The sequence below is a fragment of the Phascolarctos cinereus genome, unplaced genomic scaffold (genome assembly GCF_003287225.1).
Source record: "Phascolarctos cinereus isolate Bilbo 61053 unplaced genomic scaffold, phaCin_HiC Scaffold_726;HRSCAF=1367, whole genome shotgun sequence".
NCBI classification, from domain to species: domain Eukaryota; kingdom Metazoa; phylum Chordata; class Mammalia; order Diprotodontia; family Phascolarctidae; genus Phascolarctos; species Phascolarctos cinereus.
The window spans coordinates 39,827,602-39,850,086 of NW_027556098.1; the positions used below are offsets into that span (position 1 = coordinate 39,827,602).

At 34.5% G+C, this 22,485-nt stretch overlaps 1 protein-coding gene across 5 annotated transcripts in view; it reads left to right on the top strand.

Annotated features, from left to right (window-relative positions):
* C2CD2 (C2 calcium dependent domain containing 2) overlaps positions 1-22,485 on the top strand; it is a 114,621-nt gene that overhangs the window by 35,147 nt on the left and 56,989 nt on the right. For all 5 annotated transcript variants that reach the window (XR_013482840.1, XR_013482841.1, XM_078146474.1 and 2 more), the window contains exons 5-8: positions 528-632; positions 8,352-8,474; positions 9,334-9,457; positions 15,078-15,186. Coding sequence is in view for 3 of the 5 variants with exons in the window: in XM_078146474.1 (XP_078002600.1) it covers positions 528-632; positions 8,352-8,474; positions 9,334-9,457; positions 15,078-15,186 (461 nt within the window). In the remaining 2 variants the exon portion in view is untranslated. The remainder of the gene's footprint in view (positions 1-527; positions 633-8,351; positions 8,475-9,333; positions 9,458-15,077; positions 15,187-22,485) is intronic.

The following is a 22,485-nucleotide window of genomic DNA, read 5'->3' on the forward strand; positions in this document are numbered from 1 at the left end:
ATGATTGTTTGCTAATTGTGTTACATTAATGAAACTAAAATATCTCTTCTTTACACAATCACTTTGACTTATAGGGAAAGATGAATGATGATAGGAAGTTATTATGAACCTATAGCAATTATTTCTCTAATTCAGTTCAACAAAGAGGGTGGATTAGAAAGAAGGAGAAATTGGAGGCAAAGAGACCACTTAAGTGGCTATTGCCTTAGAATAGAACAGAGATGATGAAGGCCTGACCTAAGGTGCTAGCCATGTGAATAGAGAAAAAGAAAAAGGACAGATGTGATATATAGAGGTACAGTTGACACAATTTGGAAATTAATTGAATGTGAAGGGTGAGGGTGGTAAGAAAAAAATTAAGTATCCATTCCATTTAAGTAGTATTTAATGTAATGTTTTTTCCCTCTTTCCATGGCAAATTTAATAATGTATTATGAGGAACCAAACTACTGATTTGAAAACTACTTTTGCTAAAACAGTGACCGTAAAATCATAAATCCTAATAATCAGTTTTTTTTTATTAATAGCTAGAACTTCATATGAAAGAGAAAAGAGAAGACATATTGATAAAGTGGTCCTTCCTCAATGCTTCAGAGATAAATATAAAAATCCAGCCTAAAGCAATACAGGAGGTTAGTTTTTATTATTTTCAACATATCTCATATCACAGAATTATGCTGCTAAGATGTCACCACTTGTAGACTGATAATCTGTGTCTGCTTCATGTATATTTATCCAGCTAACTTAGGTTTAGCCATGGACCAGTCCTGCTGCTGTGATGGAAAATTGCATTAGGAAATATTTAATATACTTGTGCTTTGCCCTCAATGTGACCTTCAATCCCTCAGTCCCTTCCTTCCTAATCCATAACATAACTGGCTTCTCTCCTATCATCGTCGACATCTCACATTTGTTTAGTGTTTTAAAATTTGGAAAGCATTTTTCTTTAAAAAGTCCTGTAGGTGTAGGTAGTACAAACATTTTTCACATTTTACAGCTGAGAAAATGGAGACTCTGACTTTTTGATGGTCATAGTTAGAGATCATTTAAAGCAAGATTTGAATTCATGTCTCTCCTGACTCCAAATCTAGAATTTGATCTACTGTATCATGATGTCTCCATCCATTTTATCATGGTTTTAAGGCTATGGTTAACTTATTTCTCATCTTTGTCATTCCATTATACTCACTCTGCTAATCCCCTGGCAACATAGATTCTGAGTCAAAAAGATCTGAATTTGAATCTTGCTTCAGACACATACAGTATGTCCCTGGGGTAGTCATTTAGCCTCTTTCAGCCTCAGTTTCTTCATCTGTAAAGGGGATAATAATAGCATGTCCTAAAGTTGTTGTAAGGATCAAATCAAATGAGAAAATATATGTAAAGCACTTCGTAAATATGAAAGTGTTATATAAATGTTAAATATTATTTTCCTTTTTTATTATTTCTACTCAATGTGGCTTACTGGAAAAGTAATTTGATTTGAATGGACCTTTGCATGAACACTAATTTTTGTTTTTGTTTTCAATATAATTTAAATTTCTTTATCGTATTCAAACCTCATATGCACTACAGGCCTTTCTCTGGAACTTTCTTATGTATATAGAACCACATAATTGTAAATATATATACTTTTGCCAAATATAGGACTATATAAGAGCTAATTTAATCTTAAATGCATATTTTTGAAATTATTCAACCAACATCTTTTAAAAATTATTTCCCCACAAACTGAAATGCCCACAAACATCAAATGTGATTTTCAGTTTGTATTTTTAACCTTAATAGTGCTTATTTCCTTTTGTTCAAGAATACTTTTCCTTATAACTTTGTTCCATTCTTTTCTCCTAATGCTTTAGTCAAGAGAATGGGTCTCTTCACTCCTGATTTGTTCAGGGCTGGTATCTGGGAGGATCTTGAATCCAAAGTAATAGCAATTATGTGACCTTGGGATTTAACCTTTGGGCCTCAATTTCTCACTCTATAAAAATGAGCTTGGCTTAGATCATTTCTAAGATCTTGTCCAGATCTACATCTTATGAATTTTTTCTCAAATTAGGAAGTCTCAGTTACTTATTAATTACTTATTAACCTCATTTTGGTCCTCTGGCCTTTTATTTATTTCTGATCCCTATCTACCTATCTGATTACCTGTCTCAGAGTGGGTGTTGCAGATCTCTTCAGTCATCAGGCCTTCAACTCCTGTCTTTGCTGTTTTTGCTTTTGACAGATGGCATTGCCTCCAAAGGTAGTGATGAGATCAAAATCATCAGACAATAGTTTCCTAAACTCTCTCCAGTCCTCAGGAAGTCTGGAGATTGAGGATGTTACAAATCTTCCAAGTCTGCATCAGATTAACTCATTGGGTAGCAAATCTGAAGGTGGCTTTTCGGCTTTCCAGTTTTGTACAAGAAAGGGCATGTCTGATTTGTGTATGTGATATTTCACCATTTTTCTTCCTTCTTTAGGGCAGAGATTGGAGAGGACATCCAGGGTTCTCTCTACTCTCAGCTTTGAGTTCTTTGAGCATTATAACTTCCCTTCTCTTAGTACCCTCTTAAACTCTTTTCTCCATTTCTATCCTCATATTCACTTCCAAACCTTTAGAAATAGTCAAGAAACATTCATTAAGCATCTGCTATATGCCAGATGCTGTGCTAACTGCAGGACTACAAAGAAAGGCAAAAGATCGTCCTTACTATCAAGAAGCTCACAGTCAGAAGAAAACCAAATTACTAGCATCAGAAATGAAGAGAGTGAATATAATACTAATGAAAATGAAATCAAAGAAATTATTTTGCCCAATTATATGCAAATAAATTTAACAAATTAAGGAAGAACGCTTATAAAAATATAAATTGCCTAGATTAATAGAAGAGGAAATAGAATATCTAAATAAACACATTTTAGAAAAGAAATTGATCAAGCCATAAATGAGCTTCCTAAGAAAAAGCATCAGGACCAGATGGATTTGCAAGTGAATTGTACTAAACATTTGAAGATAAACTAATTCCAATATTAAATAAATGATTTGGAATAATAGAGAAGGAAGGAGTCCTACCACTCTTTTTATGAAACAGATATGGTGCTGAAACCTAAACCAGGAAGAGCAAAAATAGAGAAAGAAAATTAATTAATATGAATGCAAAAATCCCAGAGAGAGAGAGAGAGAGAGAGAGAGAGAAGAGAGAGAGAGAGAAAGAAAGAAAAAGAAAGAAAGAAAGAAAGAAAGGAAGGAAGGAAAGAAGGAAGGAAAGAAGGAAGGAAGGAAGGAAGGAAGGAAAGAAGGAAGGAAGGAAAGAGGGAAGGAAGGAAAGAAGGAAAGAAGGAAGGAAGAAAAAAAGAAAGAAAGAAAGAAGGAAAGAAAGAGAAAGAAAGAAAGAAAGAAAGAAAGAAAGAAAGAAAGAAAGAAAGAAAGAAAAATAGTGTGTTTCAGTCTTTATTCAGACAGTATCAATTCTTTCTCTGGAGGCAGAGAGCATGCTTCATCATAAGTCCTTTGGGATTGTCTTTAGACCATTGTGTTGCTGAGAATAGTAAGTCATTACACAGTTCTTCATTGCACAATATTTCTATTCTGTGTACAGCATTCTGGTTCTGTTCACTTCGCTTTGCATCAGTTTGTGTGAGTCCAGATTTTTCTGACATCATACTGCTTGTCATTTCTTATAGCACAATAATATTCCATCACAATCATATACCATAATTTGTTTAGCCATTCCCAAATTGATGGGCATCCTCTTGATTTCCAATTCTTAGCAACCACAAAAAGAGCTGTTATAAATATTTTTGTACAAATAGGTCCTTTACCTTTTAAAAAAAATGTCTTTGGGATATTCTGGATCAATATTCTGGATCAAAGAGAATTCACAGTTTTATAGGCCCTTGGACATGGTTCCCAATTGTTCTCCAGAATGGTTGAATCAGTTCACAACTCCACCAACAATGCATTAGTGTCTCAATTTTCCCACATACCCTCCAAAATTTATCGTTTTCCCTTTTTGTCATATTGGCCAATCCAATAGTTGTGAGGGGGTACCTCAGAATTGTTTTAATTTGCATTTTTCTAATCAATAGTGATTTAGAGCATTTTTTCATGACTATGGATAGCTTTGATTTCTTCATCTGGAAACTGCCTGTTTATATCCTTTGGCCATTTATCAATTAGGGAATGACTTGTATGTTTTATAAATTTGAGTCCTGTTTCTATATATTTGAGAGATAAGGTCTTCATCAGAGATACTTATAAAAAAATTTCCCCCCAGTTTTCTGCTTTCCTTTTAATTTTGGCTGCATTGGTTTTGTTTGTGCAAAAACTTTTAAATTTTATATAATCAAATTATTTATTTTACATTTTGTAATGCTCTCTATATTTTCTTTGGTTCTAAATTCTTCCCTTGACCATAGATCTGACAAATAAACTATTCCATGCTCTCCTAATTTGCATGTGGTATTACCCTTTATGTGTAAATCATGTACCCATTTTGACCTTACCTTGGTATATGGTATGAGATCTTGATCTGTACCTAGTTTCTGCCATACCGTTTTCCAAGTTTTCTCAGCAGTTTTTTTCAAATAATGAGTTTTTGTTCCAAAAGCTTGGATCTCTGGGTTTATCATATACTAGATCACTATGGTCATTTACTATAATATCTAATATATTCCACTGATCCACCACTCTATTTCTTAGCCAGTACCATATTGTTTTGATAATTACCACTTTATAATGAATGCAGTTTGAGATCTGTTATGGCTAAACAATCTTCCTTCACATTTTTTTCATTGATTCCTTTGATGTCCTTGTGCTATAAAATAATTTTTTGGTAGTTTGATTGGTATGGTACTGAATAAATAGATTAATAGATAGAATTATCATTTTTATTATAATGGCTCGGCTTACCCATGAGCAATTAATATTTTTCAAGATGTTGAGATGTGACTTTATTTGTGTGAAAAGTATTTTGTAATTGCATTCACATAGTTCCTGGGTTTGTCTTGGCAGGTAGACTTCCAAATATTTTATATTGTCTACAGTTATTGTAAATAGAATTTGTCTTTCTGTCTCTTGTTGCTGGACTTTGTTGGCAATACATAGATATCCAGATGACATATGTGATTTATTTTATATCCTACTACTTTGCTAAAGTTGTTAATTGTTTCAAGTAATTTTTTTATTTTATTCTCTAGGATTCTTTGAGTATACCATCCTATCATCTGCAAAGAGTAATAGTTTTGTTTCCTCACGGCCTATTCTAATTCCTTCCATTTTTTTTCCTTCTTATTGCTATAGCTAACATTTCTAGTAAAATTTGAATAACAGAAATTATAATGGGCATCCTAGCTTTACTCCTGATCTTGTTGGGAAGGCTTCTAGCATATCCACATTGCAGATGTTTGCTGATGATTTTAGATAGGTTCTACTTTTCATTTTGAGGAAAGCTGCATTTATTCCTCTGCTCTTTCATGTTTTTAATAGGAATGATTCTTCTATTTTGTCAAAAGCTTTTTCTCTATTTATTTTTGATTTATTCTGTATTTATTCTTGATGCTTTTGTTATTGATATGGTCAATTATGCTGATAATTTTCCTAATATTGAATCAGCCCTACATTCTTTGTGTACATCCCATCTGGTCATAGTATGTTTTTTTGTGATATATTGCTGTAATCTCCTTGCTAATATTTTATTTAAATTTTTTTTGCATCAGTATTCATTAGAGAAATTGGTCTGTATTTTTTTCTGTTTTTGCTCTTCTTGGTTTAGCTATTAGCATCATACTTGTGCCATAAAAGATGTTTATTAGGATCTCTTCTTTCTCTATTTTTCTAAATAGTTTACATAGTATTGGAATTAATTGTTCTTTAAATATTTGATAGAATTTACTTGTGAATCCATTTGATCCTAAGAATTTTTTCTTAGGTAGTTCATTTATGGTTTGTTCAATTTCTTTTTCTAAGATAGGGTTATTTAAGTATTCTATTTCCTCTTCTTCTAATCTGAATAATTTATATTTTATATTCATCCATTTCACTTAGATTGTCAAATTTATTGTCATACAATTGGGCAAAATAGTTCCTCATAATTGCTTTAATTTCCTTTTCATTAGTAGTGAATTCACTGTTTTCATTTTTGATACTGGTAATTTGGTATTGTTTTTTTTTAAAGCCAAATTAACTGATGATTTTGTTTCATAAAACCATCTCTTAGTTTTATTAGTTAAATGGCTTTGTTGCTTTCAATTTTATTAATCTCTCCTTTGATTTTCCTTCAAGAAAATTAGAGATATTAAGGAAATGTTTCATGCAAAAATTGGCATGATAAAATGCAAAAATAGTAGAGAGTTAACCTAAGTAGAAGAGATGAGGAAGAGATGACAAGAATATACAGAAGAACTATGGAAGAAAGATCTTAACATCACCAAAAACCACATGGTATGGTTATTGATCTAGAGCCAGACATCCTGCAGAATGAAGTCAAGTGGGTCTTAGGGAACATTGCTAACAACAAGGCTAGTGGAGGTGATGGAATTCCAGCTGAGCTATTTAAAATACTAAAAGATAATGCGATTCAAATGTACTCAATATTTTGAAAACTCAACTGTGGCCAATCAGTTTTCATCCCAATCCTAAAGAAGGGCAATGCCAAGAAATATTCAAATTACTAAACAATTGTTCTCATTTCACACGCCAATAAGACTATGCTTAAGATTTTTCCAGCTAGGCTTCAGCATTGTATGAACCAAGAATCACCAGAAAAGCAGGCTTGTTTTTGGAAGAGGAACTAAAGACCAAACTGCCAACAATCTCTGGATTATGGAAAAAAGCAAGGGAGTTCCAGATAAACATCTACTTCTGCTTCACTGACTACTCTAAGGCCTTCGACTGTGTGGATCACAACAAAGTGTGGCAAGTTCTCAAAGAGATGGGAGTACCAGATCATCCTACTTGTGTTATGCTGACTGTGGCCCCATAATATTTGAATTATTTCTTTTTTGGCTGCTTGCAGTATTGTCTCCTTGACTTGGAGTTCTGGAATTTTGCTATAATATTACTAGGATTTTTCATTTTGGGATGTTTTTCAGGAGGTGATTGGTGGTTTCTTTCAGTTTCTATTTTACCCTCTGGTTCTAAGATATTGAGACAGTTTTCCTTGATAATTTCTTGAAAGGTGTTATCTAGTAAGTTATCTCTCCTAGATCTATTTTCTAGGTCAATTTTTTATGAGATAGTTCACATTTTCTTCTGTTTTTTTTTATTCTTTTGACTTTGTTTTATTGTTTCTTGATATCTCATGGAGTCATTAACTCCTACTTGAACAATTCTGATTCTTAAGGAGCTTTTTTTTTTTAGTGAAATTTTGTACCTCTTTTGCCAATTGGCCAGTTCAGTTTTTTGACTTTTTTTCTCAGTATTTTTTGTGCTTCTCTGACCCAGCTGTTAGTTTCCTTTTCATAATTTTATTGCATTGCTTTCATTTCTTTTCCTAATTTTTCCTCTGTAGCTTTTATTTGATTTTTAAAATAATTTTTTGTTCTTTTAAAAAAATCTTTTCTTGGTTCCTCTAGGAATTCTGGTTGGGTTTGATTCCAATCTGCATTTTTCTTTGAGGCTTTGCATGTAGGTGTTTGTGTGTCATTGTCTTCTTCTGAGTCTGAAGTGTCTATTATCCTTGATTCTTGTTATTAACCCAAACCATCTAATTTCTAGCTATACATATTCTTATGTGTCACTTCTTTTGTGCAAGATATCCCTGGGAATAAGTATGCTACAGACCTCACATTAACAAAATCTATGAAACAACTTAAAATAAAATTATGAGTTTTCCCATTTTGTTTTTGGGTACCTGTGATCACAAAGAAGATGCCCTACAATTTCAACCTGAAAATACCCTTTGAAGTCATTTGTTCCAAACCTTTCATTTTATTGATGAGGAAATTTATATCCAGAGAGACTGTGACTTTTTTAAAGCCAGAAGATGAACCCAGGTCTTGTGAATCTGAATTTAACTCCTTTTTCCCTGTATCCTTCTGCCTCCTCCATAAACATGAACCCAGGTCTTGTGAATCTGAATTTAACTCCTTTTTCCCTGTATCCTTCTGCCTCCTCCATAAACATGATTTCTATGATGCCTTACAATTCTATAATTCTATGATACTGTTTTTAACCTTCCAAAAATAAGGTCAAGCTGTATTATAACATTTTTATATTCTATGTCATTTTTGACCCAAATGGAAGAAATCTGATGCCAGATTTCACTTTGTAGCTATATCGTGGTTATTTGAGTTGCATATTTTGCATGCTTTTTCCCTGTTTGCTTTTTAAATATTGATAATGATGTTTCCTTTTTCCCTAGGATGAGATAATTGAGACACTTGAACTATCCAAAACCCTCAAAGATATTTTGAAACACCTAATTAGTTCAGTCTCCCCATCAGTGGTTTTAAGCACAAAAATTGTGGACATAAAAAAGTTAGAGGTAAATCTTTTCTTTGTTATTAATATTGATGTTACTTCAAGGTCATTTTTTATTTGTTTGTTTTTGTTTGGGTGTTTTTTGGCTAGGCAATGGGGTTAAGTGACTTGCCCGGGATCACACAGCTAGTAAATGTCAAGTATCTGAGGCCAGTTTCGAACGCAGGTCCTCCTGACTCCAGGGCTGGTGCCCTATGCATTGCACTACCTAGCTGCCCCAACTTCAAGGTCATTGTTGATCTGCCATTGGAAATTTGCAAATGGTCTTGTAGCATTTCCCCATCTCCCATAACCCCTGTTCTTACTCCCAGGCCTTCTAGACCTACTGAATTTCATTCCTTTTGACTGCCTTGTAATAAAGTAGTGATTAAGACACAAGTAACTTTCTTATTCAATACAGTTATAAAACATCATTACATATTACTCAGTGAAAAGGTATTTTCATCATGTTCTGATGGATGGCATTGGACTCAGGAAGATATGAGTTCATCTCTTACTTCTGTGACACATACTGACTTTGTGATGATAGACAAATCATTTAAATTCCCAAGCAACTCTCTGAGATTGTAAGTTACAGATAAATTGTTTCTATTTGCAGAGGAAGTTTCTCAGTAAAGATTTTCATGTTTTAGCCTTTCACTTGATTCTTATTATGCAACTTTTTAGTTTTCTTATGAGGTTTATTATTGTATGTTTTTGAAAGGGATTCTTACCATTTGTGTGCATAATTTATGGACTGAAAATTGGCTATTTGTCTCATTCAATAATTTTATCTTGGTAGGGTGTTAGAATGTCAAAACCACCTGTTTTCTCTCATTCTTTTGGGTAAATGTTCCTTTTTTGTTGTTGTTTTCCTTCTACAGGATGTGCAATATACCTCAACACTTCCTCAGGACTTGTGCCCTCCTAAACCTCCAAGGGTTCATAAGCTAAAACTGTTGGTGAAGAATATCCAAGCAATACTGCTGAATAATCCTGGTTCTTCAGGTAGAATATTGGAAATATCAGAGAAAGCTATGCTACAGTTCCAGAAAGATGGGCTGTTCTGTAAAATTGATAGTGCTTTTTGGCACAAAGAAATTGTAGTATGTACAACAGATAAAAAGTTGAGATGACTTTTAGGTGTTAAGTATTACTAGGATCTGTTATGCTTCAGACGCTGTGGTCCAGAAATGAAACTCCTGATTTTGGAGATAGATGCCTAAAAGAACAAAACAAAAGAACTTAAACAAGAAAGTTAGAAATCCAATTTATCTAGTACTCCAGTCAGCATTTTTTCCTTAACTGTTACAAGATCATGCCATGAGATAAGCTTATTACTATTTTTTTCCTCCTATTTTTTTTAGGTTTTGTTAACAGCTCTTAAAATTTATGAGATGAAAGAAATGTGGTTTTCTGGTCAGTTATTTGAAATGAAAATGTTTTATTCTGTAGAAGTTATTATCCTTCCTGTCAAATACAACTACCTCTAGTTCCCTTAGGAAAAACTATGGGTATATATAATACCTCTTACACTAAGTATCCTTCTAATGTGACATTGCTCTTCTTTAATAAGCTATTATTTTTCTATCTTGATTATTTTTTTAAAACATGGCAATGGTTTTAAAAAACATTAATGTACAGAAGATTTTCTTTTTTGAGTGGCTCTACTGGAGGCAGCTTGAACTGGCTTATGAGAGTTAATTGCTAAATTTTCATTAGAAAAGAAACAAGTAAATGGGAAAAGAAAATCTTTGCAGCAAATTTCTTTTATAAAAGTCTCAAATCCAAACTAATTAAAGGTAAGATCAAAGCTGTCTCCATAGAGAAATAGTCAAAGAAATTTTTCAAAGGAAATGATCCAAACCGTTGATAACCATTTGAAAAAATGCTTTAAATTACTAATTATTTGGTAAATGAAAATTAATGCAACCTTTAGATTCCACTTCACACACATCAGACTAGCAAAGATGACGAAAGAGGAAAATAACAAAAGGTAGGAAGGCTATGGGGAAAATAGGTAACACTATTGGAGCAGCTTTGAATTGGTCCAGCTGTTCTGGAAAGCAGTTTGGAATTATGTCCTAGAAGTTCTTAAAGTGTGCATACCTTTGACCCAGGTATACTACTACTAGACCAAAGAGGTCAAATAAAGAGGAAAAAGACCCATAAATGTAAAAGATATATATACAGCTCTTTTTGTAGTAGCAAAGAATTGGAAACTAAGGGGATTCCTTTTAAAGAATGGATGAATGAATTTTGGTTTGTGAACATAACAGAATACTGTTGTGCCATAAGAAATGGTGAAAAAGATGATTTTAGAGAAACTGTGAAGACTTGTATGAAATTATGCATAATGAAGTGAGCAGAACAAGGAGAACACTAAGCAATGGTGACAACAGTCCAAAAACAAAAACTTTGAAAGAATTAAGAATTTGAGGAGCAGGTAGGTGGCGGAGTGGATAGAACTCTGGCCTTGGAGTCAGGAGGACCTGAGTTCAAATGCAGCCTCAGACACTTGACACTTACTAGCTGTGTGACCCTGGGCAAGTGACTTAACCCCGATTGCCTCACCCCCCCCAAAAAAAAATAAACACAAGAATTTGAATCAATGCAAGATCCAGCCATGATTCCAGAAGAATGATGATGAAGAATTGTACCCTGCTCTTGACTGAGAGGCAGTGGACTCAGGGTGCAGATTGAGATGTAGTACTTTTTTAGAAATAGTGTAGAAATTTGTTTTGCTTGAGTATGCCTATTGTCAAAAACAAGGATTTTTGTTTTGTCTCATTTGTTTTTTATAATGGGGTGTGTGGGACAAAAAGAAAATATATTTTTATCAATTGAAAAAAAACTTTAAAATATTCAATTCCAGTGATCAAATTACAACACAAAATTATATTCTGAATATATACTCTTATCCCAGGCAGTTTTCCCCCCTAAATCATAAAACATTTTTCATTTCCTTCCTCACATTTGTGATGGATTGCCTTTGTTTTGAAAGGTAGAATCTTTTCATGGTAAATCTTTGGTTTTACAAATTTTAAACTACTAACTTAATACAAGGAAAAGATAGCTCAACACTTAAATTGTCCTCAGATGCAGAACATGGTTTTTATCTATCTATCTATCTATCTATCTATCTATCTATCTATCTGTCTACATATCTATATCTATGTATATGTGTATATATATGCATATATTGGTATTATTTTTATTATTCCACAGAAAAATGGGAGAGTAAAAATGCTCTCATGAATTTAAGTATTCAACAACTAAAAACTTCTCAATTGGGAAAGCTGCTTAAATGAGAAGTACTATGGACAGGCAGAACTTAAAAGCTTGAATTACATAGCATTTTAAGGAGGTGTTTTTTTCTTTCTTTTTTTTTTTGCAGTGAAATATTTGTTAATTTATTTTTAGTTTTCAACATTCACTTCCACAAGATTTTGAGTTCCAAATTTTCTCCCCATCTCACTCCTCCTCCCTCCCCAAGACAGTGTGCATTCTGAATACCCCTTCCCCTAATCTGCCCTCCCTTTCCATCTCTCCATCCACTTCTCTTATCCCCTTCCCCTTCTGTTTTCCTGTAGGGCAGGATAGATTTCTATACCCCATTGCCTGTATATCTTATTTCCCACTTGCATGTGAAAACAATTTTTAACATTTGTTTTTAAAACTTTGGGTTCCAAATTTTCTCCCTTCCTCCCTCCCCACCCACTTCCATAGTAGTCATGTTGTAAAAAGCTAACTATATTTCCCTTCATCCTCTCCTGCCCCCCATTTATTCTATTCTCTCTTTTGACCCTGTCCCTCCTCAGAAGTGTTTGGTTCTGATTACCCCTTCCCCAATTTTTATCATCCCTCCTGCTATCTAATCCTCTTTTCCCCCCTTTTCCTGTAGGGTAAGATAGATTTCCATACCCAATTGAGTGTGTATGTTATTCCCTCCTTAAGCCAAATCCGATAAGAATAAGACTCACTTATTTCCTCTCACCTTCCCCCACTCCCCCCCACTATAAAAGTCTTTTCTTGTCTGTTTTATGTGAGATAATTAACCCCGTTCTACCTCTCCATTTCTCCTTCTCTCAGAATAATCCTCTCACCCCTTAATTTTATTCTCCGGATATCACCCTTCATCTTCAACTCACCCTGTGCCCGCTCTCTCTCTCTCTCTCTCTCTCTCTCCCCTATCTATCTATCTATATACATATAATTTTTTCCCTCCAACTACCCTAACACTGACAAAGGTCTCATGAATTACAAATATCATCTTTCCATGTAGGAATATAAACAGTTCAACTTTAATAAGTCCCTTATGATTTCTCTTTCCTGTTTACCTGTTCATGTTTCTCTTGAATCTTGTATTTGAAAGTCAAATTTTCTATTTAGCTCTGGTCTTTTCATGAAGAATGCTTGAAAGTCCTCTATTTCACTGAATGACCATTTTTTCCCCTGAAGGATTATACTCAGTTTTGCTGGGTATGCAATTCTTGGCTATAATCCTATCTCCTTTGACTTCTGGAATATTATATTCTAAGCCCTCTATTCCCTTAGTGTAGAAGCTGCTAAATCTTGTGTTATCCTGATTGTGTATCCATAACACTTGAATTGTTTCTTTCTGGCTGCTTGCAATATTTTCTCCTTGGCCTAGGAACTCTGAAATTTGGCTATGATATTCCTAGTTTTCCTTTGGGGATCTCTTTCAGGAGGTGATTAGTGGATTCTTTCTATTTCTATTTTGCCTTCTGGTTCTAGAATATCGGGGCAGTTTTCCTGGATAATTTCTTGAAAGATGATGTCTAGGCTCTTTTTTTGATGATGGCTTTCATTTCAATAATTTTTACATTATCTCTCCTGTATCTATTTTCCAGGTCAATTGTTTGTCCAATGAGATATGTCATATTATCTTCTATTTTTTCATTCTTTTGGTTTTGTTTTACACTGTCTTGATTTCTCATAAAATAACTAGCTTCCATTTGCTCCATTGTAATTTTTAAGGAAGTATTTTCTTCAATGAGCTTTTGGACTGTCTTTTCCATTTGGCCAATTCTGCTTTTGAAGGCATTCTTCTCCTCATTGGCTTTTTTGGACCTCTTTTGTCATTTGGGTTAAGCTATTTCTTAAGGTGTTATTTTCTTCAGTATTTTTTTTGGGTCTCCTTTAGCAAGCTGTTGACTTGTTTCTCATGATTTCCTTGCATCACTCTCATTTCTCTTCCCAGTTTTTCCTTCTTCTTTCCTACTTCTCTTACTTGCTTCTCAAAATCCTTTTTGAGCTCTCCATGGCCTGGGACTGATTCATATTTTTCTTGGAGGCTTTGGATATAGGAGCTTTGACTTTGTTGTCTTCTTCTGGTTGTATGTTTTGATTTTCTTTGTCACCAAAGAAAGATTCTATAGTCTGACCTTTTTTTTTTTTTTGCTCAATTTGCTCATATTCGAAGCCAATTACTTAAGTGATGAACTCTTTGTTAAGGTGGGGTTCTGCTTCCAGGGTGTAGGATGTACTGTCCCAAGCTTTGGGGGTTTTGTGCAACTGTTTTCAGAGATACTTCTAGGGACCTGTAAGTTTTCAGTTCTTCCAGGTGGTATGATAAGGGGTGAGGTGTTTACTCCTTTCTTGGCCTGTGCTCTGGTCTATGAGTGACCACAAGCACTCTTTCCTGCCTTGGAACTTGAGGAGGATTCTATCTGTACCATCACTACAAGCTCCATCAGGCCAGAACTCCTCCTTGCCCCACAACTGCCACCCAGAACTGTGACCCAGATCCAAGCAGGGCAAAGCAAGAGATTCCTGCCTCAGCACCAGCAAAGAAATGCCTCCAATCCTTCTCTCTTAAGCCACTTGATCCCCCCTCTGTCTGTGGGCTGAGCTCCAGAAGCAGCCACTGCTCCAGGGTTGCGCCAGGACTGGGGCTGGAACCTAGCTTCTCTCTCACAGGGTCACAGACTTTTCCTACTGACCTTCTAAGTTGTCTTTGGCATTTGGAGGTTGAGAAGTCTGGAAACTGCCACAGCTGCTAGTGATTCAGTCCCCTGGGTCCTGCTCCGGGTTCACTGAGGCCTGGTCTTTGCCTGTGAACCCAAGCCGAACTGTGTTCCTCTCCTGGCCAGGCACAATAGACCTTTCCAATCAATCATCCAGGTTGTCTTGGGCTAGAAATTTGTTTCACTCTTTTTGTAGGTTCTGCTGCTCCAGAATTTGTTTAGAGCCATTTTTTACAGGTATTTGAAAGGCTTTGGGGGAGAGCTCAAGCAAGTCACTGCTTTCACTCCGCCATCTTGGAGATAGGATTACAGCCAAGAATCACCTACCCAGCAAAACTGGGTATAATCCTTCAGGGGAAAAAAATGGTCATTCAGTGAAATAGAGGACTTTCAAGCATTCTTCATGAAAAAACCAGGAGGTGTTTTTTCAAAGAAGATGCCAAACACTTGATGACTTGTCTCATCCAGATAGTGTATCATCTTTAGAGGACACAGGTCAAATTTCTAGTATAGGAAATGCTGTCTTGCCACTCATTTTGGCTAAAATTTAGCTATTTTTCCCATTTCTTGGGTTTTGTAATTGAACTATATTTGGGATATTTTATGGAAATTATAAAATGTCACTCTTTTCATTGCAGGTAGCCTTAACTGTGTATTTGTGACTCAGTTAAATGACCCTCTTCAGAAGTTCTTCAGCTCTGTAACCAAAAGTACCACAAATTTCACTTGGGATGAGGAGTTCACTTTGTGAGTATACCAACAGATAACACACTTCAAGGTGTGTTTTTAGTACAGTCAGCTTTGAGTTAACAAAGCTATTAACTTTGTGCAAAAGGGGGACAGAATTGTTGGGTTGTGCAAAAGAAATGGAATATCTTGTTAAGCTTGTGAAGTAGTTTGAAATATGTAAGTGATAGTGGAAAGATGTGTTCTCTGATTTTGTTATGTAAGTTAGTTCTTGGTATTGATTTTAAAAAATCAGTTTTTATTTATGTCATTTTTTTACATTACCATAATTTTCCCCAGTATTCCTTTCCCTTCCCTTCCCCGGAAGTTATCCCATATGACAAAAAGTATTTTCAAAGACAAGAAGAAAAAACAGCTAACTGATCAGTATAATGAAAAATTCTGAAATTATGTGCAATGAGCCACACTCATGGACCTTTAACTCTGTAAAGGACTAGATTAGATGTCTTCTCATATCTCTTTTTTTGGAGCCATGCTTGTTCTTTATATGCAACATTTGTTTATGATTATTTTGTAGTTATTTTTTCCATTTCTATTATTGTCTTGATTGTGTATATTGTTTTCTTGGTTTTACTCACTTTACTCTGAATGAGTTCATTTTAATCTTTCCATATTTCTCTATATTTATTGTATTTGAGTTTCTTGAGCAAGTTTTTTTAAAATGTACTACAATTTATTAAGCCATTCTCCAGTCTATTTTGTTTCCAATGCTTTACTGTCACAAAAAAGCCTGCTACAAGTATTTTGGTGTATATCAGGACTTTAGTCTCACTGATGACTTTCTTGTAACAGAATCACTGGATCAAAGTCACTTTATTTGCATTATTCCAAATTATTTTCCAAAATGATTCACTGATGCTGATTCATAATTCCTCCAAGAAATCACTAGTGCGCCTATTGACGTACAACCCTTCTAGCATTGACTATTCCATTCTGTCATCTCTGCGCATTTGTAGGATATGAAGTGAAATCTCAGGATTGTTTTGATGTGTATTTCTCTTGTCATTAGAGATTTGGAGCATTCTTTTATATAGTTGTTAATAGTTTAAAATTATTTTGAGAAGTATTTGTTCATATCCTTTGACCACTCATCTATTAGGAAATGACTTTTGGAGATGTGTGTATATCATATGATACACAACATATGTACATGCATCTTATATGATACAAAATAACATGAAATTACATGTGTTTGTTATTTCTATATTACATAACAGTATGTATTGTATAACATACATAATGTCATACTGGAGAAATTGAGTCATGCCAAGAGTCGTTCTCCCAACTTTTCCCATGAGAATACCATGTACAGTTCATAGATGTGAACCCCATAGGTTTACTGGCATCATGGATTAATTGGCTTAAGAGTATTTCTTGGTGATCATACCTGGACTGAGACTCAGAACAATGTCACTTACAGTCCCATAAGGTCTTAAAGAACAAGTTCAAATAACTATAGCTTTGGGTAGATTCAGCTCTCAAGGATCACATTTCCTTGATAACAAGTATTGACTATGATCTCAGATTGGTAACAGTAAAAGATTCAGCATGAAAAAATTACGATTTATATTGATATAAGTAGTACTTGTGGTGAGTAGGTGCTTTTTCATTCTTAGGTTCAACGTTACACAAATTATTTTGCTTTAAGATGCTTAATAACAAACAAGAAAAGACTTGGGATGTGATGTGTAAATATAATAATCCCAAATTGTATACAGAGAACAGCTTATATTACTTATATTACAATATACTATTGTCTATAGTAAAACATGTTCAGTTACTAACCCATGTTCAAATGGACATAAACATAGATTACTGCTTTCAAAATCCCTTTAAACAATGGGAATATCTTTAAGGTGAATCTTAAGTAGTTTGCATCCATTTCAGGGCATGCTGTACACACAGATTCTAATCTCAAATATAAGTAACATCAGATTTCTTGTTAAAGTAACACAAGATACCTCATAAGTCCCTAGTCTCCACTAACATAACTGACTATTGAAGTTAAAATTAAGTCAGTTCCTTAAAACATAAACAAAAGAAGTTCCTGACTTTAACCTTACAACATAATAGATTCACATCTTTGTTTCACTAGCTTCTCTACCTTTGTCTAATTATACTCCTATTATTCTGAAAGAATAAGATACTGCAGGAAATGAGTCTTATACATATGACAAGTTCAAGCATTAGTCTAACTCTTGCTTAGGCCATGGAACAACTAGAAATTCAGATCACAACAGCAAAATCTTTCCCGCTTGCAGCTTATTACAGTAATTTAGATGCTTTAGTATTCATCTAATAACTAATAGATCCAGTACTTCAGTGGCAAACTCCCACTGTTTTCCTACCTGGATAATAGAAATTTGCTATGACTTAGAAGCAGGGACATGGTTGTAACAGCATCAAACTGGTCCTCAAGACCTATACCACTATAAGCCTAGTATATATGGAACCAGGTAGATCGATATCTTGTATGGGAAAATGAATTAAGAAGAGTCCAACCTTAGCCTTTCCAAGGTAAACTCCCTATCTTATTTCCAGGGACAGATATTCACTAACCTTAGATCTCAGATGTCACTCCCATTGAGCTGCTGACTAATGATGTTTTTCTTAAAATACCCATTTAAGTTGGCCCAAGGATGCAACAAACCTAAAAATGAAACTCAAAAAGAATATTCAGGTTCCCAAAAAAGGTTTTTTTCCTCAAACACTAAAATCTCACTAATTATAGTAGGACTGGACACAATTATTATCAATATCATAAAATTGTTGCAATAAATTGGCTTACAAATAAAATTTATCAGCCTTTTTAAAAATCACATAGTTTTTTTACTTACAAATTTACACAAAAGATTTTTTTACTTAAATATTCCTTTCTAGTATTTCTCTTTCTTAAAAACAGCTTAAAATTTACCCTGATGTTAAAAGGCAATAATTAGAATAATTAAATAAATTAATTGGAAACCTCTAAACTTATAGATATCTTTTATTTAACCATAAAGCAAAAATAAATCCTTAAAATTAGAATTTATCAAAACTAAGTTGGTATAAGATGTCTTCATATATCATAAATAAATCCCCAAAGTACCATAAAAACAAAACAAATTTCTAATTATCAAAAATTCCTCATTACCCCCCTTGTCAAAAAGTGTTGGCATTGGGAAGGAGATTCAGGTTTTCTCATGAAGCAATGCCAAAAATATACCCAATTAAATTAGCCTTATCACAATAACAAAGTTTACCAAACCTTTAAAATTTTAGTCAATAGCACTTTCTTCCTTTTGTCTTCTCCTAGAGTATAAACTCATCCTGGTATAAAATATATTACTAGAAATCAAGAAAATAATTATATTCTGGAATCCCACATAGATAGTGAATATGTGATAGTTTACTCAAACCCCTAGAAAAACAACATTGGCCAATTCCTGTAAACCTCCAAATAACTTAGTTAACAATCTCAAAATTTTGATAAGTGATAGCCAAATAATTTTAGATGAAGCTTACTTTTAAAAAAGGCAAACCTGGAAGTTTATAAGTTCTTAAACACATACTTCAGAATATTACAATAGGTGGTCAGCAAGGCTGATAAAATGACCCAACACTTTTCAGACTTTTTCCCCCTTCTTTTAACAGTGCAATTCTTACTCTATCAATATCTAGAATCTATTCTAGATTATAAGAAGTTACCTTTCTAACAGCATATCTGACATAATAGTTTACCAAATTTCACAATATAAGAAAATGTATAAATGAAACAATACCATAAACAATACTAAGTATTTGAAACTTGAAACAAAGCCCATTACTGGTCAGCTGGCTTCAATGTAGGTGAATGTGTCTCTAAATTACCTTACGCAGAAAATCATTCATCTCATCACCATTGGCATTGTATACTGATCACATCTAAAATCCTATATAAAGTCATCAAGTATGAAGCAATTATATCTAATTAAAGAAATAATAAAACAGTTAACATTAACATAGCACTTTATAATCATGTGATTCCCACAACAACCCTGCGAGGTGGGGCCTATTATTATCCCCTTACAGAATAGTCAACTGAGGTAAATAGACATAAGGTAACTTGCTTGGGGTCACACAGCTAATAAATTTCTTAATGCCAAATAGCAAATGTCTTTTATATTAAGTTCTTATTTACCATAATTATCCTGATAGGAGAACAGACCACATTCTGATTTCCTTCAGGACAGATTACACATTAAATCAAATCAAATTCAGATTTATAATCACTAATGATAACTTTTAAATCTCCAAGGCCTAGATGCTGTTAATAATTTAAAAAAAGATTATTATCTATAAGCTTATACATATATGTTTTATTATTATTATTTGCCTTTTCCCTGTGTGCCTTTTATCTGTAAGCTTTGCTTAACAGAAGGGGACTTACACCCTTTGATTTTTTTCAGTGCAGATCAATTTCTCCTTCTTTGCCCCCTCACATTGTTTCTCCTCATAAGACCCATGGTTAGAAACCCCTGATGAAGTGTTTGTCATATTAGTTAGTGATTCATTGAGGAGACTTATGTCTCTCAATAGAATCAAATGAGGAAATGAGAGAAATGATTGTTAAATAACTCATTGTTAATATTGGGGAGACACAGGAGTCTCCAAAAAGGTTTCCAAAACCTTTTTCTCTATTAGGCCAAGCCAGCATCTGTAAGATGTTGCTGATAATGAGATTGGATTAATTTTCTCATTCTTGTTCAGGCCCGACCCTGAGGGGGAAGGAAGCCCACTGTGTTCTATTCAGGTTTGGATGGGGGATAAATTCTTTGATAAGATTGTCCAAGGCTGGGAGTGGTTTGGAAGTAAATGATATAATCAAAATTCATCAGCCTTTCATTGAATAGGTCTGCCTCTCATTAAAATATTCTCTGTCCTTACCTGTTAACCAATCAGAGTCGATTGACACAACACTCACTTTTTTCCTTTTTTTTTTAAATCTTTAGGCAATTGGGATTAAGTGACTTGCCCAAGGTTGCATAGCTAATAAGTGTCAAGTGTTTGGTCTGAGGTCTTATTTGAACTCAGGTCCTCCTGACTCCAGGGCCAGTGCTCTATCTGCTGCACCACCTAGCTACTACCCCTTCAGTTTCCAGTTCTTGGCCACCACAAAAAGAGCTGCTATAAATATTTTGTATATTTGGGTCCTTTTCCCTTTTTTATGATCTCTTTGGGATATATACATAGTTGTGGTATTGCTGAGTCAAAGGCTATGCACATTTTTTTTTTGAAGAGTGAAACCAATTTTATTATGCATCAGGTGAATCTAAAAAGCAGGAACTGCAGTCATGCTATCAGACAAGGCAGCTATATAGCAGATGAGTCATCATCAATGTGTATATTTTTGCTAGTCTGTGAGATTACATATTAGCTTAAAAATGAATCAATGTCATAACAAACAAGGAGTCAAGAAATTAATCTTATTAACAAACGAGGTGCATTCTCTCACAGCTTACCAAATCATCAACATAAAAGACACATGCAAAGAACATGCATGCATAGGTACCATACATGCAGGACATACATATGGGCTTCACGTGTGTCTAGGGAACATGTGTGAAGATACATTTTCCAAGAACCTCTATGCCCAGGGTACATAGATAGGGCAGCTCATATGTATGATGATTTAGTTGTTGTTTTCCTTCTTTTCCCTTCCTTTCCCTTCCCTTCCCTCTAGTTTTTTTTAATATAAATTTATTTATTTTTAGTTTTCAACATTCACTTCCACAAGTTTTTGAGTTCCAATTTTTCACCCCATCTTACCCCTCCCCCCACCCCAAGATGGCATGCATTCTGAATATCCCTTCCCCTAGTCTGTCCTCTCTTTTATCTCTTCCCCCCTCCCCTTTCCTTATCCCCTTCCCCTTCTATTTTCCTATAGGGCAGGATAGACTTCTGTACTCCATTTCCTGTATTTCTTACTTCCCAGTAGTATGTGAAAACAGTTTTTTTTAAACATATGTTTTTAAAACTTTAGGTTTCAGATTTTCTCTCTTCCTCCCACCCCACCCACCCTCATTGAAAAGGCAAGCAACTCAATATAGGTTGTACATGTGCAGTTATGCAAAACACTTCCATAGTAGACATGTTGTCAAAAACTACCTCTATTTCCCTTAATCCTATCCTGCCCCCCCATTTATTCTATTCTTTCTTTTGACCCTGTCCCTCCTCAGAAGTATTTACTTCTGATTACACCCTTTCCCAATCTGCCCTCCTCTCTATCATCCCCCTGCTCTCTTGTCCCCTTCTCCCCCTATTTTCCTGTAGGGTAAGATACATTTCCATACCCAATTGAATGTGTATATTATTCCCTCCTTAAGCCAAATCCTATGAGAATAAGATTCACTCATTCCCTCTTACCTTCCCCCATTTCCCCTCCACTGTAAGACTTTTTCTTTTTTTTCTGTGAGATAATTTACCCCGTTCTACCTCTCCCTTTCTTCTTCTCCAAGTATAATCCTTCCTCATCCCTTAATTTTATTCTCCAGATAAGATCCCTTAATCTTCAGCTCACCCTGTGCCCTCTATCTATATATATACACATACACATATTTTTTCCCTCCAACTACCCTAATACTGACAAAAGTCTCATGAGTTATAAATATCATCTTTCCATGCAGGAATGTAAACAGTTCAATCTTAATAAGTCTTTTATGATTTCTCTTTCCTGTTTACCTCTTCATGTTCCACTTGAGTCCTGTATTTGAGAGTCAAATTTTCTATTCAGCTCTGGTCTTTTCATCAGGAATGCTTGAAAGTCCTCTATTTCACTGAATGACCATTTTCTCTGCTGAAGGATTATACTCAGTTTTGCTGGGTAGGTGATTCTTGGTTGTAATCCTATCTCCTTTGCCCTCTGGAATATTATATTCCATGCCCTGTGGTCCTTTAATGTAGAAGCTGCTAAATCTTGTGTTATCCTGATTGTGTTTCCACAGTACTTGAATTGTTTCTTTCTGGCAGCTTGTAATATTTCTCCTTGCCTGGGAACTCTGGAATTTGGCTATAATTCCTAGGAGAGTTTTCCTTTGGGGATCTCTTTCAGGAGGAGATCTGTGGATTCTTTCAATTTCTATTTTGCCCTCTGGTTCTAATATCAGGGCAGTTTTCCTGGATAATTTCTTGAAAGATGATGTCTAGGCTCTTTTTTGATCATGGCTTTCAGATAGTCCAATAATTTTTAAATTCTCTCTCCTGGATCTAAATTGTGTACCCATTTTGACTTTATTTTGGTATATGGTGTAAGGTTTTGGTCTGTGACTAGTTTCTGCCATA